We start from the raw sequence: 26651 nt of genomic DNA on the forward strand, positions 1-26651 counted from the left end.
TCTTTCTAGCACTCTAGAACTTCACAACTGTTCTTCTAGAGCCAAGTCCTAGCAGGATTTTTGGAATTCAGGAGCTTTTTACCATTTCCAGTTTAACAGCTCAATCACAGTCTAAGAAACTCAGGAGGACCCGAAGAAAGTACTAAAGATACCTTTTCTCCTTTCTGTTTTGGAACTACCCGTTCTGACTCCTTATCACACTTGTTGCCCAACAGTATTACGTCCACTTCATCACCTGCTTTCTAAAAGAGAACCAGCATTAATAAATATCAAGTAAGAAAAAGGCAAACAACAAAAGCCCTTCACCTTCAGCTCACACTAACCTTCAGCACTCCATTTCCTTAAAAGTAAAGGCTAAATTGTCTCATGACCTTCATCTGTGCAAATATTTTCCACCAGCTACTGCGATTTGGAGGAAAACAGCAAGAATGCAAAGAGCAGAAAAAAGTTACTTGGAAGTGCCATGTATAATTTCCAACCTCTTTTGTAAAGTATAAAGTATATGGTGCATGGGCACCATCTTCTGATGAATGCTCCAGCTTGAGGCTTTAAAGTGACTGGAAATGTCCTGAATTCACAGACACTGGCCTACTAAAAGTAATAGATTCATGGATTAGCATATGACTCTGCTCTACATCCAGCACTCACAAGTAAAAGGAAAGAAATTTGCTGCACCTGAAAGAGCACCTCTCTGTACTTCACTTTTGCACAGAGACAGTAAAATTACTTTCAAAGTGTTCAAACTCAACATAAAAGTCTGATTATTCCAAGATACTAGGAAGAAGGCAATAGATTTTAATGAAGTAAAATTTAAAAACCTCATTGATTTCAAAAGGAAGAAAAATCTACCTTTTTGACCTTGTCTCCTTCTCTGTTCCTCTAATCCACTCACCTGCATGATGACTGTGAAATGCACTGGGTTTTTTACATCAGTGTTATTTTAAGATAAGTCATTGTAACTATACGTGACTGGAATAATGACAAGGAAAGGGAATAATTCTGCAACAGCACGTGGAATTTGAAAACTGACATTCATTGTGCAAACCATAATATTTAAAACTGCTTTTGGTGCTTGAATGGAAGACGCTGAGGCTCTCAATCTACAAACAACTGAAGCTACTGCAGTCTGATGCCACGGTTTTTATTCTGGAGGTACATGCTCCCACAGCTTCCCTGATGATTCAAAAAGCCTGGTCTCAGGCTGCAGATCTCTCTATAGGGACTTTGATGAAATCTCCGATCTCTGTTAAATGCTTAACTTTTGTAACTTTGCCATAAGTCAAAATCCATCACAACCATTCAGAGAAAAACCTCTATTCATTAAAGGATGAGAGAACACTATTTTTAGTCTATTTCTACTTCTAAAACAATTTGAAGTTTTCATCAGTAGGCACAATTAAATATTAAGGAACACTATTTCTTTTTTCTTAATCCATTCTCCTCTTAGAGTCATCTAGACTTATTTCATACCCACAGTTTATTAACATGAAGTAAACTACATAATAGTACAAAATAGAGGCCTAAAATAATGAATTATTGTAACCTGGATTAACAGACCAAAACATTGGCTGTTTCAGAATGCATTGAAGCTTCACTCATTTAGATCAGTGGCTCTCCTACATAAAACCACATATATCAGTCCCAAAATAGGGTAAATAGACAATTAAATGTCATTATGTAATCAACCTTTAATTTCGAAGAATACTGAAGGTTGATGAAGGTTTTACAAGTGACATTTAACTTCACTGTGAAGTTAAAATCTAGAGGGAAATACTTGCATACTGCATGCACAAACCAACTAAATTCATTCTGTAACTTCATTTCTGTATTAACAGCACCAGTTTTTGCAGTAGGAATGTTCTTTCTAAGCAGTTTCAAACAATAATAACATTTAAATAAGGTCTGAGGTACCAGGCCTTTTAGCAAGTATTCAATAGTACTACCAATCACAAAGTATTTACTTCTGCAAATAACTACTATTTCTATATCAATATAATGCATTAATGTATTTTCACTTTGTCTGGATCCTCCACCAAAGCACTTATAGTTCTCCTTTTTTAAAGATGGTATCTTGCAGTTTCATGCATTTAGAAAACTGAAAATTGTTAGTCAAAATGATGTCAATTTTACATTCTGAAAACTGATTATGTATGATGTCTTAAAAAATTAAGTCAATACAACTAGGACATAGTTTGACCATGTGCTCAGCTGGCATAAAAATTGCACGGGTACACTGATTTCAACTGGTCAAAAAGATGGCTTTTCAGTGCTTCCAAAAGCTTGCTGTATATTTTCATGCTCCATTATTTATAGCTCAGGAATAAGCTTTCCAAATGCAAAATCTATAGCTAAAAAGATGAAGGTTATTTTACAGTTAAAATCCTATTATGCAAGTCAGCACTGAGTAAGCTCATAGACTCAGGAAACATTTTCCCCCCATATTATGGGAAAGTACTATTCAAAATCATCAATTTCATCAAGGCAGAAATATTTTTTTTTCCAGATGAAGTTTTACTCTGGTATCTCAAAATGCCAATTTTTGGTTCATTATCTCAGTTTTTCTTTGCATTTTAACATTTTGAAGTTCACATTTTACTGAAGGTGAAAATGAATATAATCTGAACCTGAAGAATACCTACACTACTTTATTTTGAAAAGGAAAACATCATCATTGTATTTCTCTGAAAAAAATGGAGCCAAAACATTTACTGACACAGACCAAGTCTTTTCAAGTGTTTGGCACAACTTGGAGTCACCAGGTTTTGGCAGAAGGGTTTTTCTTCCACTGGGTTCTCAGGCAGCTGGATGTGGCAGCAGCAGGAGCCAGGCTGCTCTGAGCAGTGGCCACGGGAGGGAGCAGCAGCAGAGCCTCAAACTCAGCGGTGCCACATCCTGGACTCGGAACACTGGACACTCACATCACAGTACCACAGTTTCTGTAGCACGCTACTGATAGGGGCCACCCACCCGTGCCCTTCACCCCACTGCTTAATGTCCACCCAGCCAGGGAAATACACAGCTTACTATGAGTCTATTAACAGAAATCAAAAATGCAAAAGTAAAAATATCTTGCTCATCCCTTTTGTATGTAATTTGTTTGGGGATTTGGGTGGGGTTTTTTTTCAAATGTTAGGTATTTTTTTTCCCTATAGTTTTTATTTTCCAGAAGTGCTGTGAATTCATGTGAGTATGAAAAGTAGCAGACATCTTTTCTATGAGAAAACTACATCGTATCTATACTTACAGACTATTGAAAGAAACTATCCCTTCACTTCTTAAATGGTGAACACAGACCTACCAAGAATGATCCCAACCTTCCCCGCAACAAACTCCCCATGATGATTATGAGCTCGCCCAGAGTCCTCATATAAAGCTACCTATCCCAGGGTACATCTTCCAGAACACCACCTTGTCTCTTCACCACATCTCCAGGGTGTAGCTGAGACATTGATTACTCATTAATTACAGTTTGAAAAGCAACAGAATTTTGTTTGTAGGTCCAAAGAGTGAAACTGAGAACCCACAGCTGATAAAAAAACTATGGGAATTCTTAAACAGTCTGTATTTGAGAAAGAAATGTAGCTTTTCATTTGAAGATGTACATGGTCAAACATCAAGATGAAGGCAGAGCTGGAGAAGGCCACAAAACTGGGAATCTTCTTCTTATTACTGATTAGACAATGACACTAGAAACCTACCCTTTGTAGTACTGAAGAACAATTTGTTAGAAATAGATTGTCCTCAGAGTCTATTTGAAAGCATCACGTGGGCAGTGTTCATATTAGGACTGCCAAACATGTTCTCTTTCCACATATTTTTGTAAGTGCCACCTTATGACCTCAATTACAAATGCCTGGTGTCCAGGACTTCAGTGGAAACAAATGAATGATCAAATTTATTTGTTTACCAGTAAATTTAGAATGCAGTAGATATAAACCAATTTATCCCAAAGCCAACCTAGGACTACAGACAAACCAATTTAATAAAATGACAAAAGCAAGAATTTTAAGTTTTAATCAGAGCCATAATGACAAACCTATCTATGAACTGGGACAATCTGATCTTTTGACATCAAGCTTTCCCACCCAAGGAAGAAAAACTGAGAAGAGTTTCAAGTCAAACTAATTTGCACTTGTAAAGAAGTTTGCTGTGCTGCTTTTCTTTAAGATGATGCTGAAAGGCAGTCTAGTCTCCCAAATGCACCAGAGGAACCACACCAAAAGAGGGCACTATGCAGAAATGACAGCAACTCAACAATACAGTTCTTATCCCTCCTGGTTGATGGGCCAGTTCTTCAGGTAGGACAAATAGAAAGTTAATGTATTAAAAACCACTAAACTACCATCACCAAGACTTGCTCAAGAAAAGAAAATTATCTTCTCCATGCAGAAAATTCTGTGATGGCAGACAATTTCCAGCACAGAGATAATTGTTAGCAGCTGGTATTGCCACCTTGATGGCCACATCAGAAGACTGGCACAATTAAAACAAATACAAGATATTTAGAAGTAAATTAAGACCTACCATCTATGTCAACCATTTCTGGAGACCCAGATGCCACGTATGAATATTGGAGTGATTTAGTTGGCAAGGACTTCTGGAAATCAGCTGGTGTAGTCTTCCAGTCAAAGATAGGCCAACTTCAAAATCAGGTCAGGTTGCTCAAGGCCTTGTTGAATGGAGTTTTAAGTGCCACCTTTAAGTGACTCTCTGGGTAACTATTTGAGCATTTGAACCACTGTATTGTGAGGAACCTTTTGACAGTGTTAGTTGGAATCTTGCTCAAAACACTCTGGAAAAAAAATGTTTTCTGCAAAATGATTTGGTACACAGCTGCTTGTATTTGTTTAGTTTTCAAAGGCCAAGCAGCATTAGCCTTTCAGAACAGGTGCATACAGTAGCTTAAAGCCATGTCAGCAGGAAGAACACTTTAATAAATTGGACATAACCTGCAATTCTACAAATAAAGAATGGTTTCAGGTTCTAAAGTTATCTTCCTGCAATTATCATGCTCCTAATGAATGCATTACAAATCCAATATGCCTATATTGGACTTGCCAGTAATGTCCTAAAATATTAATCTGTGCATATTTTTCTCACAAGCTTTTAAAAAGTACAGTTATGTTACTTAGTTTCCTCTAGTTCTGAATTCAAATTTTACAGCAATACAGATATGGAAGCATATTTGTGTCTTGTACCTCCTTGGACAATAATTCATTTTTAATAGTGAAGCTGCTGTATTCCACACTTAAACTAACTGAAATATAATGAGAACATTACTGGTAATCTGATTGTAATTGCACTGACTGGCCAGTTTTTATAAAATCAATGGGAGTTTTTAAGAATACTAAATTGCTTGGATTGTTATTTTCAACTGTTGCAAAAATGGCTCAGCACACTGAACAGATTTTTAAAAAACTTGCTGTTTAAAATCTTTATGTGCAAAGAACCAAAACATGAGAGCAATAATGTAATAACTGAATTGCCTCCAAAATTCCTGTTTGACTCTTCAGGTGCAAACTTTACACCTATTAGTCTGGTATTTAGTGAAGTCTGTATTCTCCCTGTTTCCCTTTTAAAAACTTATTTATTTTTTTCTATGTTTGCATATTTTAAATGGTGCTGCAGCAACAGTCACTTTGATTTTGGGCATTTGTAGGGAATTAAATACTGGTTTACATTCACAGACCAAAGCAAGTGCAAGGAATGTCACCGACCTCCAGGAAGTAATTAATTTTCATGAAATGCCCTGTCTTTTAACAGTTATTGCTTAAAAACATTTCTTTTGCAATGAATAGCCCCATATATTTTCACCAAGACACTTCAGAAATTGATATCCCACTAGGACTAAATTAAATTTTTTATTACTATCTAGCTCTATTACAACACTAATTGCTAGTTTTGAGATTGGTACAATCAATCATGCAATTTACATTCCTAGAAATTGTTTTAGATTGAGTATTTTTCCATTTTTTAAACTTTAAACTAACAGAAGTACCTTCAGGGGTTAAGATTAAACAGTCTAAGTATTAATATCTTATGTACATTTAGACGAAAGCTTTTAAAATGTCACAAACAGAGAGCAGGCTTGTGCAGGTGTCATTTCCTGATTGACTAAATCAGATCTAAACCTGTATGGTGGCCACAGGAGCTAGTCTCATCCTTCCCTCCACCCTAGCCATGCAGCTCTGATACCTTCTTGATGTTTATGGCTGTGCACTGTAGCCCACTGAATCAATCACCCTGTTGAGCTAATTGAAGATGACAGGACAATATGACCCCTTTGGAGCCACTGTGAAGCCAGAACAATATTTTATGTTGAAATACAGAGAGATAGATAGATAGATAGATAGATAGATAGATAGATTAGATAGATAGATAGATAGACAGAAACGGATATATGCAGATAATCTACGTTTTCAGTTTCAGGTAACAGTAAAACTGCTATCATACTGTTTGCTGAGCTAAATCTTTGTTAACCATGAAACTGTACAACCAGTGGCATATCTAGCTGTGACTTTTCTTTGGCCAACAGCAAAAAGGCACATGCTTTTCTTAACAAAGTAAGAAAACAGATGTGTTAGTTTAAAGTTTGTGCAGACAAGCCAGTAAGAATATTGCGTCATGGAATCTCCTTTGTAACACCTTACTGAAGTTAGGCTCTGTTACCACTAAGACTTTTAAGATGGCTGTAAGGTCAAAAACAATGATTTACTAGGTTACCAGACTAATGTTTTTAAAAATGAGATAAAGTGCATGTAATGTTTTCCTAAGGGTATAAGATATCCCACATATATATTATTGTATATATGATCACGTGTAATTCATTAATTCAGCTGTATACGGAAGCTGTGAATAGAGAAAATAATGCATTTGACAGTTTTATTTCAAGCCCCTTTTGCCAAGATGAAAATCCCCCTTTCCCATCCATCCCATCAAATCACAAGAGTATTTAAAAACCTGTCTAAAACTTTACTTGATTTTGACCAATGGAGAGCACTACCTTGCTTGTATTCTTACACTAACTTCCACAAGCACACTAACTACAAACTGCTGTGCTGCTGCTGAGGGAAATGTCACTGCTCCCTACAGCCTCCTCAGGAGGGAAAGTAGAGAGAACTATACTGATCTTTTTTTCCCAGGTATCAAGAGACAGGACACATGGGAATGGCTCAAAGTTGTGCCAGGAATATTCAGAGTGGACATCTTTACTCAGCTGGAGGTCAAACATTGGAACAGGCTTCCCAGGGAGATGGTCAATTTCCCAAGCCAAATTAAGAGGCATCTGGACAATGCTCTTAAAAACATCATTTAACTTTTGGTCAGTGCTTCAGTGGTCAGGCAGCTGGACTAGATGATCATTGAAGGTCCCTTACAGCTGAACTATTCTAGTCTAAAATCAGCTTGCCTCTATCTAATAGAGAACACATCAAGAGAGACCTACCCAAAAAGACTTGGAATACAGGGTTAGAGTCAACTCAATGATCTCCTGTCTAAGGGCTTGCCCACGCCTCCATCCCTTCACATTGTTTCCAGACATTCTTCTTCTGGCCTTCCTTCTACTACCTGTTTACCTTACTGCAGCTCCAGTAAGTGTCAGACCTTTCTATGAGTCTCCCAAACTCACTAATAGAGCAGAAAAACCACTGAACTTCTTTTGCTGTGTTAGTTTTTCTACCACATTAGAAAGTCAGGGTGAAGCACAGAGGGCTCTGACAAGCTCCAGTGGGAACACATACCCTGTCTGGCAGCCATGTGCTGTTGAATCACTTCCTATGTCACATGAAAGCACGTATTTCTGGCTGCAGCACCACGAGCAGCTGAGCTAACCAAACAGCCTCCCACCCCACTTCCTCCCTCTTGAAACCATCCTCCTCCAGGAATATGCAGCAAGGACAAAGAGGATATTTAATTCCTTTGATCTTGGGATGAGGTAACTACACTGAAGTAATGAAATTAGGAAAGGGAAATCGCTGGCTGTGATATGGAATTTTGATATGGAATCTAATTAAAATCCCAGGATGAGCTCATGCAGACTGATCTATGCATAGCCACAACAGTGACAAGAGCACCGTAACGCAGCATACACAAAGAGGGATTGCAAGCTATATTTTAGAAGTACTTCAGAAAACATCCCTCCATGAACATTCTTGCCTAAATATAAACCATGTTTCAGTTTCAGCTGACAGTAATTCTACTATCATACTGTGTGCTGAGTTAAATTGAAGAAATTCTGGTTAGAAACATATAGGAACAAGAATACCTCTCATGCAATCATTTAAAATGACACATTAATTACCTTCATTTAGTGATCTAATGCTGACAGATATATTTACCTCATATATGTCATTTATCCAGATTGTTATACTTTGAAAACTCTTCAGATTTGTGATATCATATACGAGAACAAAGCCTTGTGCACCACGGAAATAGCTGGTACTAAGTGTATGGAACCGTTCCTGGCCAGCAGTATCCCTGAAGGAAATTGTAACAAATCACACACATACAAACAAACAAACAAACAAACAAAAAAGAGATTAACAAACTGCAGAGTCCTCAAGAAAAATTACTTTACTTTAAGGAGTATTGTCCAAATTTTAAATCATGTATTCTAACACAAAGGAACAAGAAAAAACACAGGTGACAGAAAATCTGGGTGCCAGATATAGCAATAAAAGAAATACACTGGAAATTTATTCTGAATATACAGCCCTACTAGGGAAGCCAAGACAGTGGCTGAAACCTGAGAGTAAGGTCAAGCCCACCATTCCTTCTTTATATTAATAATTCAGGTGATTAAAAATCAGATGTCAGATGACATCCCCATATTTTGACAATCCCTTTGTAAACTGTGATACAAACAACAACCTGGTTTAGATGGAAGACAGGTTTTGGGAAAAAGCCATAAAATATAAGGACACGGTGGTTCTTACATGTAATGCCAAAACTTGAGGAAACAAACACAAATGGGATCCCTCAATCTGCTTCAGGAGATGCTGGCTACAAAGTACCATACCTGAAATGTTTCTACACTACTACACCAAGCAAGAGGAACAAATGAGACAAGCTCCAAGCTTGGTCCCAGTCCCAGAGACATGACATCACTGGCATGAGTGAAACCTGATAGGAAATAAAATGAATCTGGAAGAGAAGTCAGATGACACGGAAAGACTATAGAGATTCTTTTGGCCACTGTAGGGAGAAAATCTGTGTGGTCAAAGCTACACTGGAGTTGAAGCTGACAGAAACAAAGGAGACAATAAAAAGTTTTTTCAAATATATGAATGGCAAAAGGTAGTGTAGAAATAACATCAGCTCTTTACAGGATGAGGAAGGTCACCTCACCTAGAGGGACATGGACAAGCAGAGGTGTTTAATGCATTCTTTGTCTTACAACACAGATGACAGACCAAGGGGGTCTCAGCACCCTGAGCTGGAGGACCATGACTGTGTGAATGATGAACTCCTAGTCGACCCTGAAATTGTGTGGGATCTGCTTCTCCAGCTGGATCCCTACAAATCCATGAGGCTTGATGGAATTCATCTGAGAATTCTCAAAAAGCTGGCTGATGTAATCACAAAGCCTCTCTTGGTTTTTAAGCAGTCTTGGGCGTCTGGAAAGGTCCCAGCTGACTGGAAGCTGGGTAAAGCTGTCACAGTTTTCAAGAAGGGCAAGACCCTGGAAACCACAGGCCTGTCAGTCTCACTTCAGTGCCCAGTAAAATAATGAAAAATATTATTCTGGAAGACAAACCTGGACAACAACACAGTCATTGGCCATAGACAGCAGAGCAGGCCAAAGTCCTGCTTGTTGAACCTGACTTCCTTCATAACCTTTAGAAAAATTTCAAAACCAAAAATAGTGTATGTTCCCAAAGATTCATCTTATCAAAAGTAATTTCTTTTGGTGACCCTTTTGAACACACATTTGATGGGTAATGAAATGTAACATCTTCTTGCTTTGTCACTCTCTTCAATGCTCCTATACAATTAAATACACTTCATACGGATCATAGATCTGCACTTGTTTGTAAGCTGCAAGTTTTATTGCTAACACAACCCGGTGACAACCCTCTTTTTAACTTCCATTAGTTATTGCAAAAAATATATATTCTCCCTTGCTAAATTCAAATTTTAAAATTATCTAGTAGGAGCACCTGCACATTATGAAGACACACAATTTAAAGTAGATGAGATTTTTCATGTCATAATGCAATTTAGTTGGCCTTCTTTTGTGATACTAATTAAAACTTACCAAATTTGAAGTTTCACTCTTGTATCATTAAACATTACTGGCTTTACTTTAAAATCAATGCCTAGAAGAAAAAAGGAAAATCCGTAACATTTCTCATAATAACATGCATTCCCTTTGAAGATTGTTTCCCAGCTCTAGTTATCACACAGTTTCAAACAGAAAGTGAAAAGGAACAATACCATAGAAAGAATAACTAGCCAACCACATACATTCAAAATGGAAGTTTTAAAAGGAAATTATTCACTGCTCAGTGCCAATACATTGCACAAATACAATTCCAAGCAATGACAATACCAAGCAAAGAAAGGGCAGGTGAAAGCAAAGGTGAAGATACTCTGAAACTACAAGTAAGTATCACCATGGATTGGCAAGGGATGTGACAGCAGTTTCTTGGCCTATCCACAACAGTACATTGTGCAAATACACTGGTGATTTTCAAGAGCATGGCAGCTATGAGTGGGAAGGTAAAAATGCTTACAAAGCAGCTGTCACACGAACAACACAATTTTTCTGTCCTTACTTCCAAAACCCTAAAAAAAATATCCAGGTGTACATGAATAGAAATAGGACTTGCCTGTACACATTAAGTGCAAAGACAAACATACACAGGATTTTAATTCAAAATGAAGAGGACTGGCTCTACAGCCTAAATCAGATCCAGAAAGCCAATGCTAAAAGCAAGCATTAACACTTAAAATCAATGCAGAATGTTGTCTCTATGTACAATATAGATCCTTCCTCAAAGATATCTTCCTTATGATTTATAGTGTTTCTTTTATTAAATCGTCAAATTAGTACTCCAGATGTGTTAGATACCTAGATTTATGAGCTGTTGAAGTTCCAGTTCTAAAATTAGAATCTGCCAGCTATCAGCTATCTTAGAGTGACATATTTTTGCAGAGCGTTGTTTTCCCTACTACTTCATTGCTGAAGTTTGAAATACCATTTGATAATTTCCATGATTGCTTTTTTCCCCCTACTGAAAAACAATTAGGCTCTTTTTGTCAATTACAGTAAATGAAGTTAAGGTAACATTGTGACAGCTGACCATACTGTATGGGCAAAATTCCATAAGATCAAACTATAGCTGCTTAAAATGACAGAGTCTTTTCACCAGTAGTAATGTCATTTGAAGGAACCAGACAGACTGAAAAATCACAAAAAATTTAAGTTCATACAACCGTATTTCCGTAAGAATGTGCAAGCCAAATTACTTTATCAAAGGAAAGCACCCATGGCAGCAAACCAAAAATGCAGAGGAAATGCTCCCCTCCTTTGCACTGACAGATGTATTGTGCACAAAATTTTGACAAGTACACTCTCACATGCATGCACTTGCATGCACTTTCAATGCTATTACCATTTTTTGTGTGTATGTGGTAAGGCAGTTGAGGTGGATTTTAAAAATTATTATGATAGTCATGTCCTTCACTTGATGAATTTTCATTGAAGCTTCAATGAAAAGGAAAGATGAAATAATATAATTGGTATCTGTAATTAATATTACACAAAGCTTCCTTGATGGAATTAATATTGTCAGAAGGAAATGTGATTTAAGTAAAATTTGCTCACATAAGGTGAGATTCCAACATGATGGAAAACATTTGCTCCTGAAATTCACATGGTTTTGTTTAATTATCTGTATAATTTTCTACAATTGATGTTGAAGCAGTTGAGAGGGACAGATATACACTGGGAGGCTGGAATGTCACTTACAAATGGTACATTGGGAACACAGCAAAAAATTCTATTCCAACAGGGATTCCCAGAACTATAGGGACAAGTTCTTAGTTGACATATATTTTAATAATAAATTGCCATAAGCTTTTTAAAAAAAAAATTGTAAAAAGGGAAGCAGAGTGCTGAATCAGACTAAAACTTAATCTAAATTAAAATCAGGCATATTGACTTCTTAAGTCAACTTCAAAATTTATTGACCGAAAAGGTCAATGAATGTTAGTGAAAAACAGAAGTCAATATGTTCTGCATGCATGAATTGTTCATGTCTTTATATGAAATTTCCAGCAAACTTAGCAAATTGGAAAGACAGAAAAGAAAAATGAGATACACAATGCCAAAGACAGCTCACAGATTTCAGATGCTTTTAAGGCCTACCTGGTATACAACATGATCAACATAACAAAGCAAGCATTGATTACAGCTCTTGAGATAAATGTTATTGGAATGCAACAGCATGTACTCACTTCTTTTAGGCTGTCAAAAAAAAACCAAAAAGGGGGATGCTGGGTGCAAGCTCTAATTCTGGTTGTTATTTCCAACTTTTGGAGCTATGAGAATTTATTTTCTTTTTATTTCAAAGAGTAAATAATGCCCGTAATTTGGACTGAGGCACCTAAAAGACAATTAAGTCTAAAAAGCATAAAAATAGTCAGCCACAGGGTAAATCAACTGTGAAATGTCCCTCTCTTCCCTCCCTCTGTCCATCTGCAGAAGTCCTCTTCAAAGAGGTCTTTTGCAGCTGGCCTGGAAAATCACAACACACTTTTCACACAAAAAAAACCTGCTGGGTTCCTGATAGAAAATGCTCAAAAATGTATGTCTATCCAAAGAAAATGCAAATTTGAGTAGCTTAGCAGGACTGAAAGCATGGACAGAGGGTGGTGAATGCCCCTGTGCAGGTTCTACCCAGCCCACTGCCTGTCATACAGCATCTTCAACTCCAGGAACAGGGAAGCAGTTCCTAGCAGCTGCTGTGCCCAAACTGGGCAAGTGCCCAGTGAGACGTGGTGGGTTGAGTTTCCACTGTTACTCCTAACCCATACTTAACCCCTCCTAGTTGCTGGTGCAACTTGTATCAGATTCTTTTCTGAACATGTCAAGCAATGTCTGAAGCAGAGAGATGTCTGAGCAGTCACAAAAACCCCTCCTAGTTGCTGGTGCATTATTTGTATCAGATTCTTTTCTGAACATGTCAAGCAATGTCTGAAGCAGAGAGATGTCTGAGCAGTCACAAGTAGTGAAAATTCCTGGTTTGAGAAAAGCAACTCATGGGATAAGATGGTTTGCTAGGAAAACAAGAGTGACAAAAACATCCAGTTTTGTTAAAAAAAATAATTTAAGATGTGGATTGCTACCAGTGTTCTTAACACAGGACACATTTACCTTCAACATGGTTCATTTTGTTGATTACTTTATTCCCTTCTAAAGTAAATATCAAGAAATCTACATAAACTTTTTAGTCCTAATGTTGAAGTTGTACCACTTTCAATTATATCAGGTTTGGGGGGACTCACAGCTCTGCAGAAATGTTTCTCACAGAAAACACATGTGCTGAAGGACCACAGCGACTACAATACAGCAAAATAACCCCACAGCCTGTGAGATCACAATTCTGTTCACTGATATACAAGGAGGTTCTTCTGTTCATAAACCTCTGTGACTTCATACACAATACCATTGTTTAAACAAAAACATTTATTCTTTATAATCCATTCATAATACAATGCATCCACCTTATGATGTGTAAAAGTTTAATTAGAAAACTATAACTGCTGATAATTTATCTAAACTATGTAATTGAAGAGGAGAAAGGGCACCCAGCCTTGAGTATTTAAGTGCTGCATTAAAAGCTTTCAATGAAAATTTACTGTGGATGTATTTTTTGCATTTTCTTATAGAATACATAATTTTAGAAAACTACTACCAGAGCCTACTACAAAATGCTTGTCTGTTTTTTCCCCCTGCAATAACACTAGGATCTCTCCTAGTAACACAAATCTGTGATTCATGATGACATAGAAATGAGACTTTCAACAACCTTTTAACTGGTATGCCTGTGACCCTCTGCCACCAAGGAAGGTGATGGCATATGATTTTGCAGGGAATTCAGAAAGCTGCAAGACTGCACAATCAGGATAATGCTCCTTCTACTCAAATCACCATTTCAATTGGACAGGTAAAGTGAAAAATCACCTGACAGCAGATGAGCATTTAATAGGCTGTACAACAGAAAGGGATCATTTGACTGAGCTTGTATGAAACAGGCATCCAGACAAAAAGTTATTTGTTCCAATGGTATCAGCAGTGAGGAAGGAGCCATCACAAACTGAGAAAACGCTATGTGTCTTCTTCCTTTACATCACTAGGAGACACAATCTCTAGGGCATGCTCTCCATTGCAGCTGTCTCCATGAAGAAGCAATTTTCCACTGCCAACATTAGTCTTTTGGAAGACACCACTCATAATCCCATTTGTTTTCAAAGTCCAAGCTCTAAAACACATGGTAAAACTGAATTAAATCAAACACAGTATTTCAGAAATAACTTTTAAAAACACATTCAGGTAACAAATACCATGTTTGCATACCATGTACTGATTTATATTTCAGATAAGCTTTTTTAAAAAAATAAAGTTTTTAAATATCTCAATAATACATGTCACTAATGAAACTAAAGAGATTAACCTTAGTCCATAAACTGTCACAAAAACTATTATCTTCATTATTCCTTGAAATAGCTCAAGTCACAAATTGGGAAATATATCCTTAATAGCATATAAAAGTCTTTTGAGTCTGCAGTGGACTGAAGCAGGAGTAAAAGAAATTATGTCTCAAAATAATAACCTCATGGTCAGGAATCTCCATGTAAACTACATCAAATTATAACAAAGCTGTTATTTATTTTTATAGCCATTCTTTCTTGCTAAGCCTTGTAACAAGTTGCCTATTGTTAGGATCAATTTCCTAACTTTACTGTTGTTTTCTTCCCTCTTTGTCTGTGCTGGTTTCAGAAACTGCTTTGTAAGAAAGGGCAAGAAAATAAAAAGTGGTCAAAGTTCAGCCATTCTTATGTAAGCAGCTCAAGTCATCTCAGGTACATTAAGTATTCCCTGGACCAACTACTGCCACAGCTACTGTCTGGTACTTAATTCCACTATGCCAACTCCTCCCAGATTGAAAGATGTGTAAATGAACCATGCACATTCCAAATGCAGGAATACACAATTTCCTGGCATAATTTAGTTTTCTCTTCAAAATCAAATCAAATTAACTCAAAGAAAAAATATTCCTACACACAAACTCTTAAAAATTAAAATTTCCCAATGTGGACTTGGGAAAATGTCCACAGCAAATCAAACCCCTGTACTTGCATAACACATTTTCACTCTGGAGACAAGGTTTTCAGCATGTGGACAGTCATGCTGCCCTTTCCCATGGCACTGTGAGCCTGGGAGTGCCAAGGCAGTGGGGAGCTCCCTGTCACCCGCCAGCTGCAGTGTGTGGTACCAGCGCAGAACTGACATGGGCTGGCAGGGTTAATGATTTCCATCATAGCAACAGCTCTGCTTTAATCATTGTGCACACTTCTAACTATAGTAGAAGATATCCTTATACTATTAAATTTATAAACACAAAGCTAAAGCCCTTTCTAGCCTGAAATATTGATTAACTGGGCCCTTTTTACTGACATCTGACAGCTCTCTGAGGTTGGTACCTGAAGGGAAGCTGCAGCCAGGTGGAGATCAGCCTCTCTCAGGCCACAAGTGACAGGACAAGAGAAATTAGCCTCAAGCTGTGCCAGGGAAGGTTTAGGTTGGACATTAGAAAGAATATCTTCCCAGAAAGTGTGATTAGACATTGGCATGGGCTGCCCAGGGAGGTGGAGGAGTATCCCTGGAGGTGTTTCAGAGCGGACAAGGCACTCAGTGAATGCTCTGTTTGACATGGCAGTGCTCGGGCACAGGTTGGACTCGATGATCTCAGAGGTCATTTCCAACCTAGCTGATCTAGAGCTCTGTATTATTTTCTCTGCACCTGCACCGATGTACAGCAGCAGGGCCTCAGTGGGCAATGAGAAACTGTGAGAAGCAAGTCTTCACAAGTTTACACCAGGAGCAGGTTCCCAATGCCCAGACGAGCAGCAAGGAGAGTGTAACAAGCCAGCACTTAGCAATGGCTCTGGAGCCAGTGTGACACATGTCCTGACACCCCGGCAAAGGTTTAAGCTGCTGGACGAGGCTGCACACCCGCACAGCTCAGCGCAGGTTTGACACCTCCCAGCCCGGCCGGGCCGCGCTGACAGCGCCGGTCTGGCCGTGGGCGAGCCGCGGGCACCGGGGAGGGAGGGCGAGGGGCGGCAGCGAGGCGGGCGGAGGCGCACGGGAGCCGGCGGGCACTCACCGATCGTGGCCATGTACGAAGTGGCGGGAGAGCCGGCGGCAGGCGAGTCGGGCTCCGTGTACCTGCGCACGATGGACGTCTTCCCCACGCAGGACTCTCCGGCCATGACGATTTTGACCAGCAGCGGCCGCGGCTCCGCGGCCGGCCCCAGCCCCGCCATGGCGGGCGCCGAGTGCCGGCCGGGCCGGGCCGCGCCGGGGCGGGGCGGGAGCGGGCCCGGAGCCTCCTCAGCGCCAGCCGCTGCCCCGAGCCGGCGTGATGAAATTATGCAAAGATACACTTCTTCTTCTTTTTTTTATTTTTTTTTTTTTTTGAAAGAAATTTCATCACCGGGGAGGAAGCGAGGAACTTTCACAACCCCCGTGACGCTTCCCCGTGAAGTACAGAAATAAACAGTCTGGTTTCACGTTGCTTCCTAGCGTTAAGTCAGAGGCAGAGGAAACAGGTTTTAAGACTTTCCCCTTTTTCACTTTTAATATGACAGTCAAAGTGACCTGCAACACACACACAAAAAAAACCCCAAACCAAAAAAACTGTAACAGTGTGGGTTTGCTGCATGTGTGTCTGGATGGTTTTTTTACCAGAATCCCACATTATCCAGATTATAAGGCCATGGCCATTTGCCAGCACCAGCATGGAACTCATCCAGTGTCATAAATATAGGAACAGGATATATTTGAATGAAAAGTACTAATGTACCTTTGCAAATATTTGTGTCTATTTAGGCCTGCAATGACTTCCCATGGGAAGTCACCTTCAACCCTTCAAGCAACAACTTGATGAGTTTATGTATCAGAGCTGTAGATGTGACACATTTGCTTTCTGTGGAGGACCATTTATGACTCAGTGAGCCCCACCTAGCATGATTCAGAATTACAGAATCAGGACCATCAAGGCTGGAAGAGCCCTTTGGGATCATCCAGTCCTATCATCAACCCACCACTGCCACTGTAACCCCTAAACCACTAAACTGCATCACCAGCACCAGATCCAGATGCCTCTTAAGTACCTCCCGGGATGCTGACTCCACAAATGTCCTCTTAACAAAGGACAGGTATTATTTCAGGCTTATGTCCCCTTCACCTCTCACACCAATTCTGCACCTCAGCTCGCCAGTATTGGACTTAGTGACCTTTAGGACTTTGTGGTAGAAAATCTCCAAAGGATGTCATCAACCTGTTTCTCAGTCAGTGAAATTTCCTTCATTGCTGGAAAAATGAGAATTTCTGTAACAAGCTGAGAAATAAGGAGTACAAAACAACAGATGAAATCAGCTACTGAGTTTGGTGAGCTTTTTAGGAGTGATCTCTGAGATGTGACTGTGTAAAAAACCCAGTGCTAGAAAAGAAGGCATCAGTTAAACTGTTTCCATTAGGTACAGAGTAAAGTTGTGCATTGATGAGTCTGAATACCTTCTTGAACAACTGTTGGTGGAAAAAGTTGAGCCCACAGGACGCTTTCAGGTGACACATCACATTATGAAGGTGTTTTGGGAGCCTGACTTGTACAATAGAGCAGCAGGCATGTGACTTGCTTAGTTCAACAAAATAAAGGCTAGGAGGGAATATGATTACTCTTTCCCAGGGAGTCAACTAAGAGGAGGCAAAACAAGCTGCACACAATAAAGAATAATATAGCGAATATCTAGATGTACACTGACCATGAATATGGCTAAACCAAAACTTGTGAGGGTTCTAATGATATTTCAGAAAATTCTTGCAGTTGATGTAATTGGGAGAAAATTCTTCATAAAGGCAAAACAAGAAGAACGTGTTAGGGGGACTATAACTGCCTGCAGTAGGGAAGGACTGGATTTCATAAACCGGAACACTTCCTATGAGAAAGATCCCCTGCTATCTCAGCAGCCCCATGAAGTTCTGCTTCCCCATGCAGAAATTTGAAGTTACCACTGTTTATCCCGAATCTGAGGGAAGATGGGGTGCTGGCATCTTCTGCTATTTCTCATGGGTCAGAGGAGATGACATGTATGAGGGAAGTCCAGCACAGATAATGCAGCATCAGCAGGCACGGACGAGTGCCTGCAGGTAGCTGTGTGTCTGTCCTGCTCTGGTCCCTCTGTCCGTGAGGCTGCTGGAGCGAGGACAGTGGTGCTGTGTCCTGTGATGGGTGCTGTAGCAGGTGTTGGACAGATGCATGCAAGTGGGCAGCACACACAGATACATCTTAAGACTTTGTCTTTGTTGTGGAGCCTTCTCAGTTGTCTGCTCTGAGGTTGTCCTTCTTGAAATAGCTTTCTTCAAATGCAGGCAATGCTGCAGCTGCCTGCAGGAGTTAGATTTACCTGTTAGCTGGACTGATGGTGTTAACAAGGATGCTACTTTAGCTCAGTCTTCACCCTCTGCTGTCTGTCAGGCCAACCAATTTCAATAAAAAGGCTCTCCATCGCATTTTGTACATTCAAGTGTTGATTTATGAGCGATGCGCAAGGCAGGATTCTAGCCAAATTCCTAATGAGACTCCAAATACCCGGGGTTACTGCTGCTCTCAGTGAGTTACAGTATCACTTTTCCTCATATTCCTATCCACAAGGGGACAGTCTTTCCATCTCTTACCACCGACTAAAACCATTTAAAACTTAGCTCCTTGAAAAACTACCATTCAATGAATGAAATTTATTTTTTTGAAAATACATGTTTCGTGCTTTAGAAAAAACCTCCAGAATTTTGTATATATGATATTACTGTACTTACAGGGCTACTCATAAGCAATGTTAGTTTAATGGAGCTAATGACTTGAAAATAATGACTGTGGCTACAAAATAACCAGTGCAAAGCACAAAATGAAGTTTTCATCGTGTTTATTGAGATATCTTTGGAAAATAATGTATTTTCTTCTCATTCGGCTTTTTTGATTGTTTGCTTACATTTCTTCACTCCATCCAAAAACATGATTTATAATACTAGTAATAAAGACATAATTTTAAAAGGGGTTTTAGTGGGAGATCTTTGAATTTTCATACATAAATATTACTAGATTTATTATAATATCATTTTATAAAATGTTAGATTATGAAAACATCCAATTCATTTTGCTTCAATATTTATAAATTGTTCCAGTTGGTCTCATAAATATGATTTTTACATTTTTGCTTTCTTACCTGAAACATTCTGTTTAGAAATAACTGCTTAATTTACTCTGAGTACAGAATATTTTGGGCAAAGCAGATAATGACATAATTTTAAATTTTCAAACTGCTCACACCTCCTAATTTTCACTAGTGTAGCATATGGCCGCAAACTCTCCTGATAAGTTGATAAAGCAGCTGATTTTTCTTAGATCAAAACCCCCACAAAAGTGGGCCAACTCCTCACTGCAGTTACAGAAAGTACTGTAAAGTGCTCTGAATGCAGGAAGGAACCAGAGAGATTCTTCAGCAAAATATTTAATGCAAACCATGCAGCATAATCTTGTCACTAACCCTGCTTTGTACATACCTGCTAACAATCATCATTAAAAAAAAAAAAGTTAAGGAGAAGAACATGAATATGAACCAAAGATGAAGAAACCTTCTTTTGAAACATTATAGTATTGTTACAGATGCCACAGCCTCCTTAATAAATGAAGCTTCCTCCTTAATGAAGTAAAGCTTACAAAATATTGCAAAGTGGTTCAATGTATTCCATCTGAAATTATTTTGATTGAATATTAGAATACTAATGCAATTACAAATATTAGTAGCATATTCATGAAAGTTTTCCTGAGCTGGAGATATAAGCTAAAAATTATAATGAGAAGAAAGAGCGAGGCTTAATTTGGATTTAAAATGCTCAGTACTAAGTCACTGCTCATGTGAAGATTACTCACTGAATAGATTCTCTTAAGTGACCAAAGTGGAACTTTTTGCTTTCATTTCTGTTAAGATAAAACCACTTCTGAGTGGACAAAATTGAGGCAAATTACTCCTGATAGGCAAAACAGGGTTCACTAATCCTGAAATGAAATTTCTGGGCTAACTGTAAAGTATTTTAGTTATTTAAGAGACAGGATCTCTGTCAAACCAATATCTAATTTTTAAGATTTCATCAGAGAATAGGACTTCTCTCTCTACACATCAGAATGACTCAAATGTGTGGTTACTGATAAAAACTGCTGAAAAGTTATTGCAATGAGTTACCCATTGTTTGTAGCAGCTCACGATCCACTTGGGATTTGTAGTAGGTTTTAATTTTATTTTATTCAATGGCAGAAGTCATCGCTACATTCTGCCTTGGCTTATTATCCTCAGTTCGTGTATCCCTTGATATCTCTGGATTCAAAGCCACGTTTCTCAATATATTTGAAAGAGGCAGTGCAGTGGTCACAGTAACAGGCAATTTCAGCTGATTCAAGAGTAGCAGGGAGAATAAATGAAAGATGTGAGGATTTCTGTAATCAGAGGAGAGGTAATTGGGGCTAAGAGAAATATTTTAGTTACAAAGACAAGTAAGAAGGATTCTGATACATTACAGAGAAAGAAGTAGGGTCACAAGTCCTGCCAGAAGCTTGTTCCAGTGGAGGCTTCCCACAGGGTCATGGCCTCCTTCAGGCATCCACCTGCTCCAGCATGGGTTACTCCACAGGCTCTAGGTGGATTTCTGCTCCGCTATGGATTGCCATGGGCTGCAGGGACACAGCTGCCTCACCATGATCTGCACCACGGGCTGCAGGGGAATCTCTGGTGCGTGGAGCACCATCTCCCCCTACTTCTGCACTGACCTTGGTGTCCTCAGTGTTGTTGCTCTCACAAATTCTTAGTCCTCTCTCTGGCTGCGGTGGCCCAAGGGCTCCCTCCATCCCCCTGCCTTCTCGGCCTGGACAAACATGGAAGAACTGTAGTTGTTCAGCCTGGAGAAAAGAAGGCTTCATGTAGACTGTCTGGTACCTCAAAAAGCTTTATAAAAAGGAGAGACAGGGACTTTTTATATGGGCAGATAGTGACAGGACAAGGGGCAGTGGTTTTAAACTGATAGAAGTCTGGCTTAGTTTAGATGTTAGGAAGAAAAAGAGAATAATGAAGCATTGAAATAGGCTGTCCAGAGAAGTTGTGGATGTCCCATGTCTGAAAATGTTCAGGGCCAGGTTGGATTATTGCCAGGAGCATCCTGGTCTAATGAATGGCAACCCTGCCAGGGCAGGGCTTGGAATGAGAAGATCCTCAAGGCCCCTTCCAACCCAAACCCAAACTATTCTGTGGTTCTCTGACTAATGCTGTTGTCCCAGGTGTGCTACCACCATTGCTGATGGACTCAGCCTTTGTAAGCTGCGGGTCCATTTTGGAACAAGCTGGCATTGATATATATTGTTGGATATGGGAGAAGCTTTTAGCGGCTTCTTACAGAAGCCACACATGTGGCCCACCACACCTACAAAAAACTGGCTTTACAGGAACAATACAGAAGATATCTTGGTAAACAGCATCCACAGGAATTGCCACAGGAATCTCTATTATTTGAAAAAAAACCCCCAAACTTGGAAGCATCCTCACATCAAAAAAAAAGAGCCCTGTAATAGGAAGAGGAGTGAAAAGAAATGTTATCATTGAGATATTAGGAGTAGGAGGAGGACACTAAGTACATGTGCTTATTCTGATTTTTCTTAGCACTTGTAATGTCAGGAGCAGTGTGGACCAAAGGAGATGATTGAGCTCCAAATCAGGGGGATGGAGAGTAGAAAATTAGAGTAGATGTAGAGGTGAAGGACTGAATTCATCCTCACAGGAGCCTTTAGGTACAATTTATGGGAATTATTTCCTACAGCCATTTTAGAGGATCTAGATGGAGGATGTGGCTTAGAGAGGTCACAAACTAAAGGCCAAGCAGCCGTGACAGTCATCTTTGAAGGTAAGCTTTGACATACACTTCCGATTACTTTTTTACCCAGTGATGGAAACAAATAGGAAACCATGCTAGCAGACTGCTTATAGATGAGCCTGAGAATACACAGGCTACATCTGTATCACCTTCAGTAGAAATATCCATATTTCAGGTCAAGTTCACCAAGCGAAGTTGCTGGAGGAGTAAAGCACTGAAAATGCTCCATCTATCCTGTAGGCATTAGCTCATTTCTCCTGGCTGTCACTCACTGGCTTGCTCTTGTCTCCATGTGTTGGGCCACAGCTGGTCCTGCTAACTCCCCTGCCATATGCTCCTCTTCTATGTTCAGACTTGCTATTCCAGCTATAAGGTGGCTGTCAGCCCATCACAGACAGTTGAGGCCACAGCCCTGCTGCCTTTGGTGGAGCAGGGATTTTGCAGAGGAGGGGTTGGTAGTTGATGATGGTGATGTTTAATCCTCTGAACCTCGATTAGCAACTGTAAGGTAGCTGGCAGCTCTCCAGACAATTCAGCTTTCCATGTCAGGAGTCTCCATACATGTCCAAAAGCATCCAGCTACCCCAAAACTACATACAAATGGCAACATGAGCTTGTATCCTCCTTTTCATCCTGGTGAGGAGCTCTCTTATCTGGACTGTACCATTCCCCTGTGAAATCGCCTAATTCCTTTGACCTTCAGATCTGATGGCCCCATCTGCAATCCCCACTAGCTATGGAACAAAAAGCTGGGACTGGCTTGGTGTACTCAGAGCTGGGCATTTTTTAAACGCTCTTAAGATTTGAAGCCACCTTCTCCAATTGGCCTCATGGTTTTGGTTAGTGGAGGTTATCTCAATGACTGTCTGGAGCCAGCAATGATTTTTAATTTATTTTTCAGTGACTGTTTTCTGATTTAATGAAGGTTCCTGGGTTTATACTTGTTGTCACTAGTCTGACTATATCTTCCTATATATCAAAAGCATGCAGAGTTGCAGATAGGCCTTTTTATGTATCATATAAATCTATTTAAGTGAATAAATAAATAAACACTTCCAGAATGGAGTAAGAGTGAAAAATTGTGTTGATGCTATTAAGAGTAGAAATATTTTGGAAGTACTACTATCAAATCATCTGTGAAAATGCCACATAGGCACATGCACATACATAACCCCCCAGAGAATATATTTTCCTTGGGATAAATGTCAAAAATTCAGGCGTCCATTTTCATTTAAGTATGTGACATACTCTTCAAATCCACAGTGCTTGGCAGATACCAGAGCATCTTCCACTAATCATAAAAAGATTTGAATTGCATTTTATTTATATTTAGCCTTCTGAAAGCAAAGTAGGCAATGATAAGATTATTTGATGCCTAGATCCTGTAGGCTTTTTTTCCTGAAAAAGTCTGGTAGAAGAATGCAGCTAAATCAGTAGTACCCTAATCTGTTGTAGAGAATCTAATTTATGTTGCTATGTATCCCATTAATGACTCTAAACCAATGTGCACATTATTTATTTTTTTTCTATTTGCAATTTGGGATTCTCGGAATAGGAGATGCAGAGACAAGGATAACCCATGTTTTCCATGAGAGATTCATGGAAACTGAAAAATAAGGTCTTTTAATATCTTTCATGATAACTGTTTTTCTTGGCTTAAGTGTAGGTTTTAAAAAATGGTGCTCATTGTTTTGCTTGTAGTTCTTTCATGCATGAACAATCATGCTGATGATGCATTTACTTCAAGTGAATTTTCCAATTGAAAAAGTGCTCTTGAGTAGTTTAAGTACTATGAATCACCAGAACCTCATCTAAGTCCCATAAAAACACTGGCTGCAGAAAACAGCCTTGGAAAGAAGACATATTGGGATTGTACTGCATGATTCAGCTGAAGGGAAGTATATTTGGTCAACACAGAAGAAGCTGAGAAACCTGGCAGTTCTGTAAAAATGGAATTATAATATGCTGGGCAGACAGAAAACAACTGCTGCAGCCTCCTCTTATATGCCTCACTTGTTCCTCACAGGTTTGAAGCAGTGATTCTAAATGTGAGAACCTCAGCCCTTGAAACACAGGATTTTTGTGGGGCATATTTCATTCCTTATCTCTTTCTTAACTTGTTTTTTCACTATTGTCTTTCTTAATCCGTAGTTTCCCTTGTAGTCTGACTGTTGGAAGGTCTTTTCCCTGGTATCACTGTCTGCACCATTTTGACAAATAGTGTTTTTGATACAATGTTTTCTTAGTGTTAACAAATGCAGTCTATTTATTTCTTATATAATAACATTTTGACTGAAACAATTTTGAGTAATAAGTATTTGTCAGGGAAACATTAGTAATCTTTTGAAAGCAGATAAAACTATTCAGTAAATTACAGTGTTTGAAAATTGTAAACTGTTTAATGATAACGTCAAAATATTAAGCTATTGCCTTAGATTTTTTTTTTATTTATGATGTAAATTAAGGTTACAAATTCTTAACAGTATCTTAAATATGTTGAGAGTTTAAAAAATTTTATGTAGCTTTCTGCATCTTGCTTAGTAATGTATTGTCTCAAGCAAGCAACACAAGCGCAGTGGGTTTCCTTGTGCTTTGAATTTTTGTCAGGGTCCAAGGCTTTGGGGCCCAGATCTGGTCACAGACTGCTGAGCCCTATGGTGCTCCTGTAAAGGCTGAGAGGGTCACTGTGGCCACACCACCTCTTCTGCTTGCTGCCACTTATGCGGATGCAGTTGCTTGTTGCTGGAGCAGATGGCTTCCATGTTGCTCTGGTGAAAAAAAGTATTTTTGCCCACATGAAGCCATGTAAAACATTTACATTTTGGTTGTTGTTCCAATAAAATTTGGATACATTTAAAGATGTTTAATATGAGCCTGGGGGACTTTGCACAAAAGTCTAGCTAGCAGTTCTGACAGGCTGACCACTGATACCCAGTATCAGTTTGTTATTGGCACTGCTCCTTGGGAATCTGGAACCAGAGTGCCCGAAATACACCTTTAGGGTAGAAAATACCTGAGAAAATTTGATGGTTTATCTCATGTTTTATTTTTTGGTGACTTCATTGGTGCACAAGCCTTACTTTGGGGATTAGCATTCTTGTGCTGTTCTTTGAGATAAAACACTTGGTGAAAGTAAAATGTAATTAATGTAATCACACCCTCTGATGAATTTTTAGAACAATAACTGTGAAACAAGAAAGAATAAATAAATTACCTTTTGGTCTCTACAGCTTCCTAAGCAACAGGGATGGTATCTTCCCCTTCCTGTCTAAAAAATATTAAAAATGCCTTGAGGGTGGTATGCAAGGGAGGGAAGCTATATGAAACATGAATGCTTAATACCCATTGAAGAGAGAAAAAAAACAGAAGGTGAAGTTTTGCCACAAAGGTATGAAATAATCGATGCTCACTTCTAACTCAGTCTAACCTTCTTAAAGGCATGCCTCCCTTAAGTAAAAGCAACTTAAATCAAGAACATTTTTTTTTTTTATTTAGGGCTTAAAATACTCCAAACTTTCATCCGGGTCCCCACACACACACAAAGGTGAAGGAGTGATTGTGCATATCATTTGAAATATTGATCAAGCAGTTGAAAGTTATTTGGAGAGAGAGTAAAAAAATGTTGAGAAAGGCCAGACGTGCTTTGTTTAGCAAAACAGACTCTCGCGGTGGGACACACAGGTTGTACATCTGCATGACAAGCTCTCTTCCATTCCAACAGAAAGGACATTATCAGTTTTGCAGTTCTGTAATAATTCATGCTCACAGTTTGCCTGGAAAGCTTTAATATTGGTGGAGAACAATCCAATGAATTGGTGCTTTCTTGGGCAGCACCATTCTGCTCAATATTATTATTGCTAACTTTCTCTGGTTATTTGTACACCAAAATTTTTGAAGTCACTTCTAGGATTTTTTAAAGGAGCATGGCTGAGGAGGCTGATGTTGTTCTGCCCAGTGTGCCACACACAGAGAATTTTCCCTATATGCTACTCTTGAAAACAAGTATTTTAGTCCACTAAAAAAAATCATCACCAAAGGTATTAGCAAAAGCAGGTTTTAATATTGATTCGTGAAAGTGTGGCTTAACAGAGTTCAATGGCAAGGTTCACTCTATTACTCACTACAGAAAAGAAGAATACAAAGGAAAGCCAGTTTAGAATCAATTTAGAATGATTTACACTGAGACTGAGGATGCAAAAGTGTAAGAGTACAATAGGGTAAGGGAGACCCTTCTGTTAAGTCACAAAGTTCAAAGAGGACCCCTTTGCTTTCTAAACTCCTGAAAGATCCTAGATGTAGCTAAGTCCAATCTAAATCCCATATATTTGACCAACAATTCTAAAGGGCTTAGCAGCACATAATTATTGATTAGTATTTATAAAGTGATCCAACAGGATTTACTACACTCACAACAACTACTTAATTATAGATTGAGGATGGCAACATT

The 26651-nt window shown here is 39.0% G+C and overlaps 1 protein-coding gene across 4 annotated transcripts in view; it reads right to left on the bottom strand.

Annotated features, from left to right (window-relative positions):
• LOC120499956 (ras-related protein Rab-10-like) overlaps positions 1-16653 on the bottom strand; it is a 30902-nt gene extending 14249 nt beyond the window's left edge. Inside the window, exons 1-4 of one of the 4 annotated variants that reach the window (XM_039704248.1) lie at positions 16395-16648; positions 10256-10316; positions 8337-8475; positions 153-242 (exon numbers count right to left, since the gene is read on the bottom strand). In XM_039704248.1, coding sequence (XP_039560182.1) covers positions 153-242; positions 8337-8475; positions 10256-10316; positions 16395-16554 — 450 coding nt within the window. In that variant the 5' untranslated portion in view covers positions 16555-16648. Of the gene's footprint in view, positions 1-152; positions 243-8336; positions 8476-10255; positions 10317-16394 lie in introns of all 4 variants that reach the window. The other 3 variants (XM_039704251.1, XM_039704249.1, XM_039704250.1) reach the window with 3 other exon arrangements.
• Between the last annotated feature and the right edge of the window lie 9998 nt (positions 16654-26651).

The sequence above is a fragment of the Passer montanus genome, unplaced genomic scaffold (genome assembly GCF_014805655.1).
Source record: "Passer montanus isolate IOZ18808 unplaced genomic scaffold, ASM1480565v1 scaffold170, whole genome shotgun sequence".
Classification (NCBI taxonomy): Eukaryota; Metazoa; Chordata; class Aves; order Passeriformes; family Passeridae; genus Passer; species Passer montanus.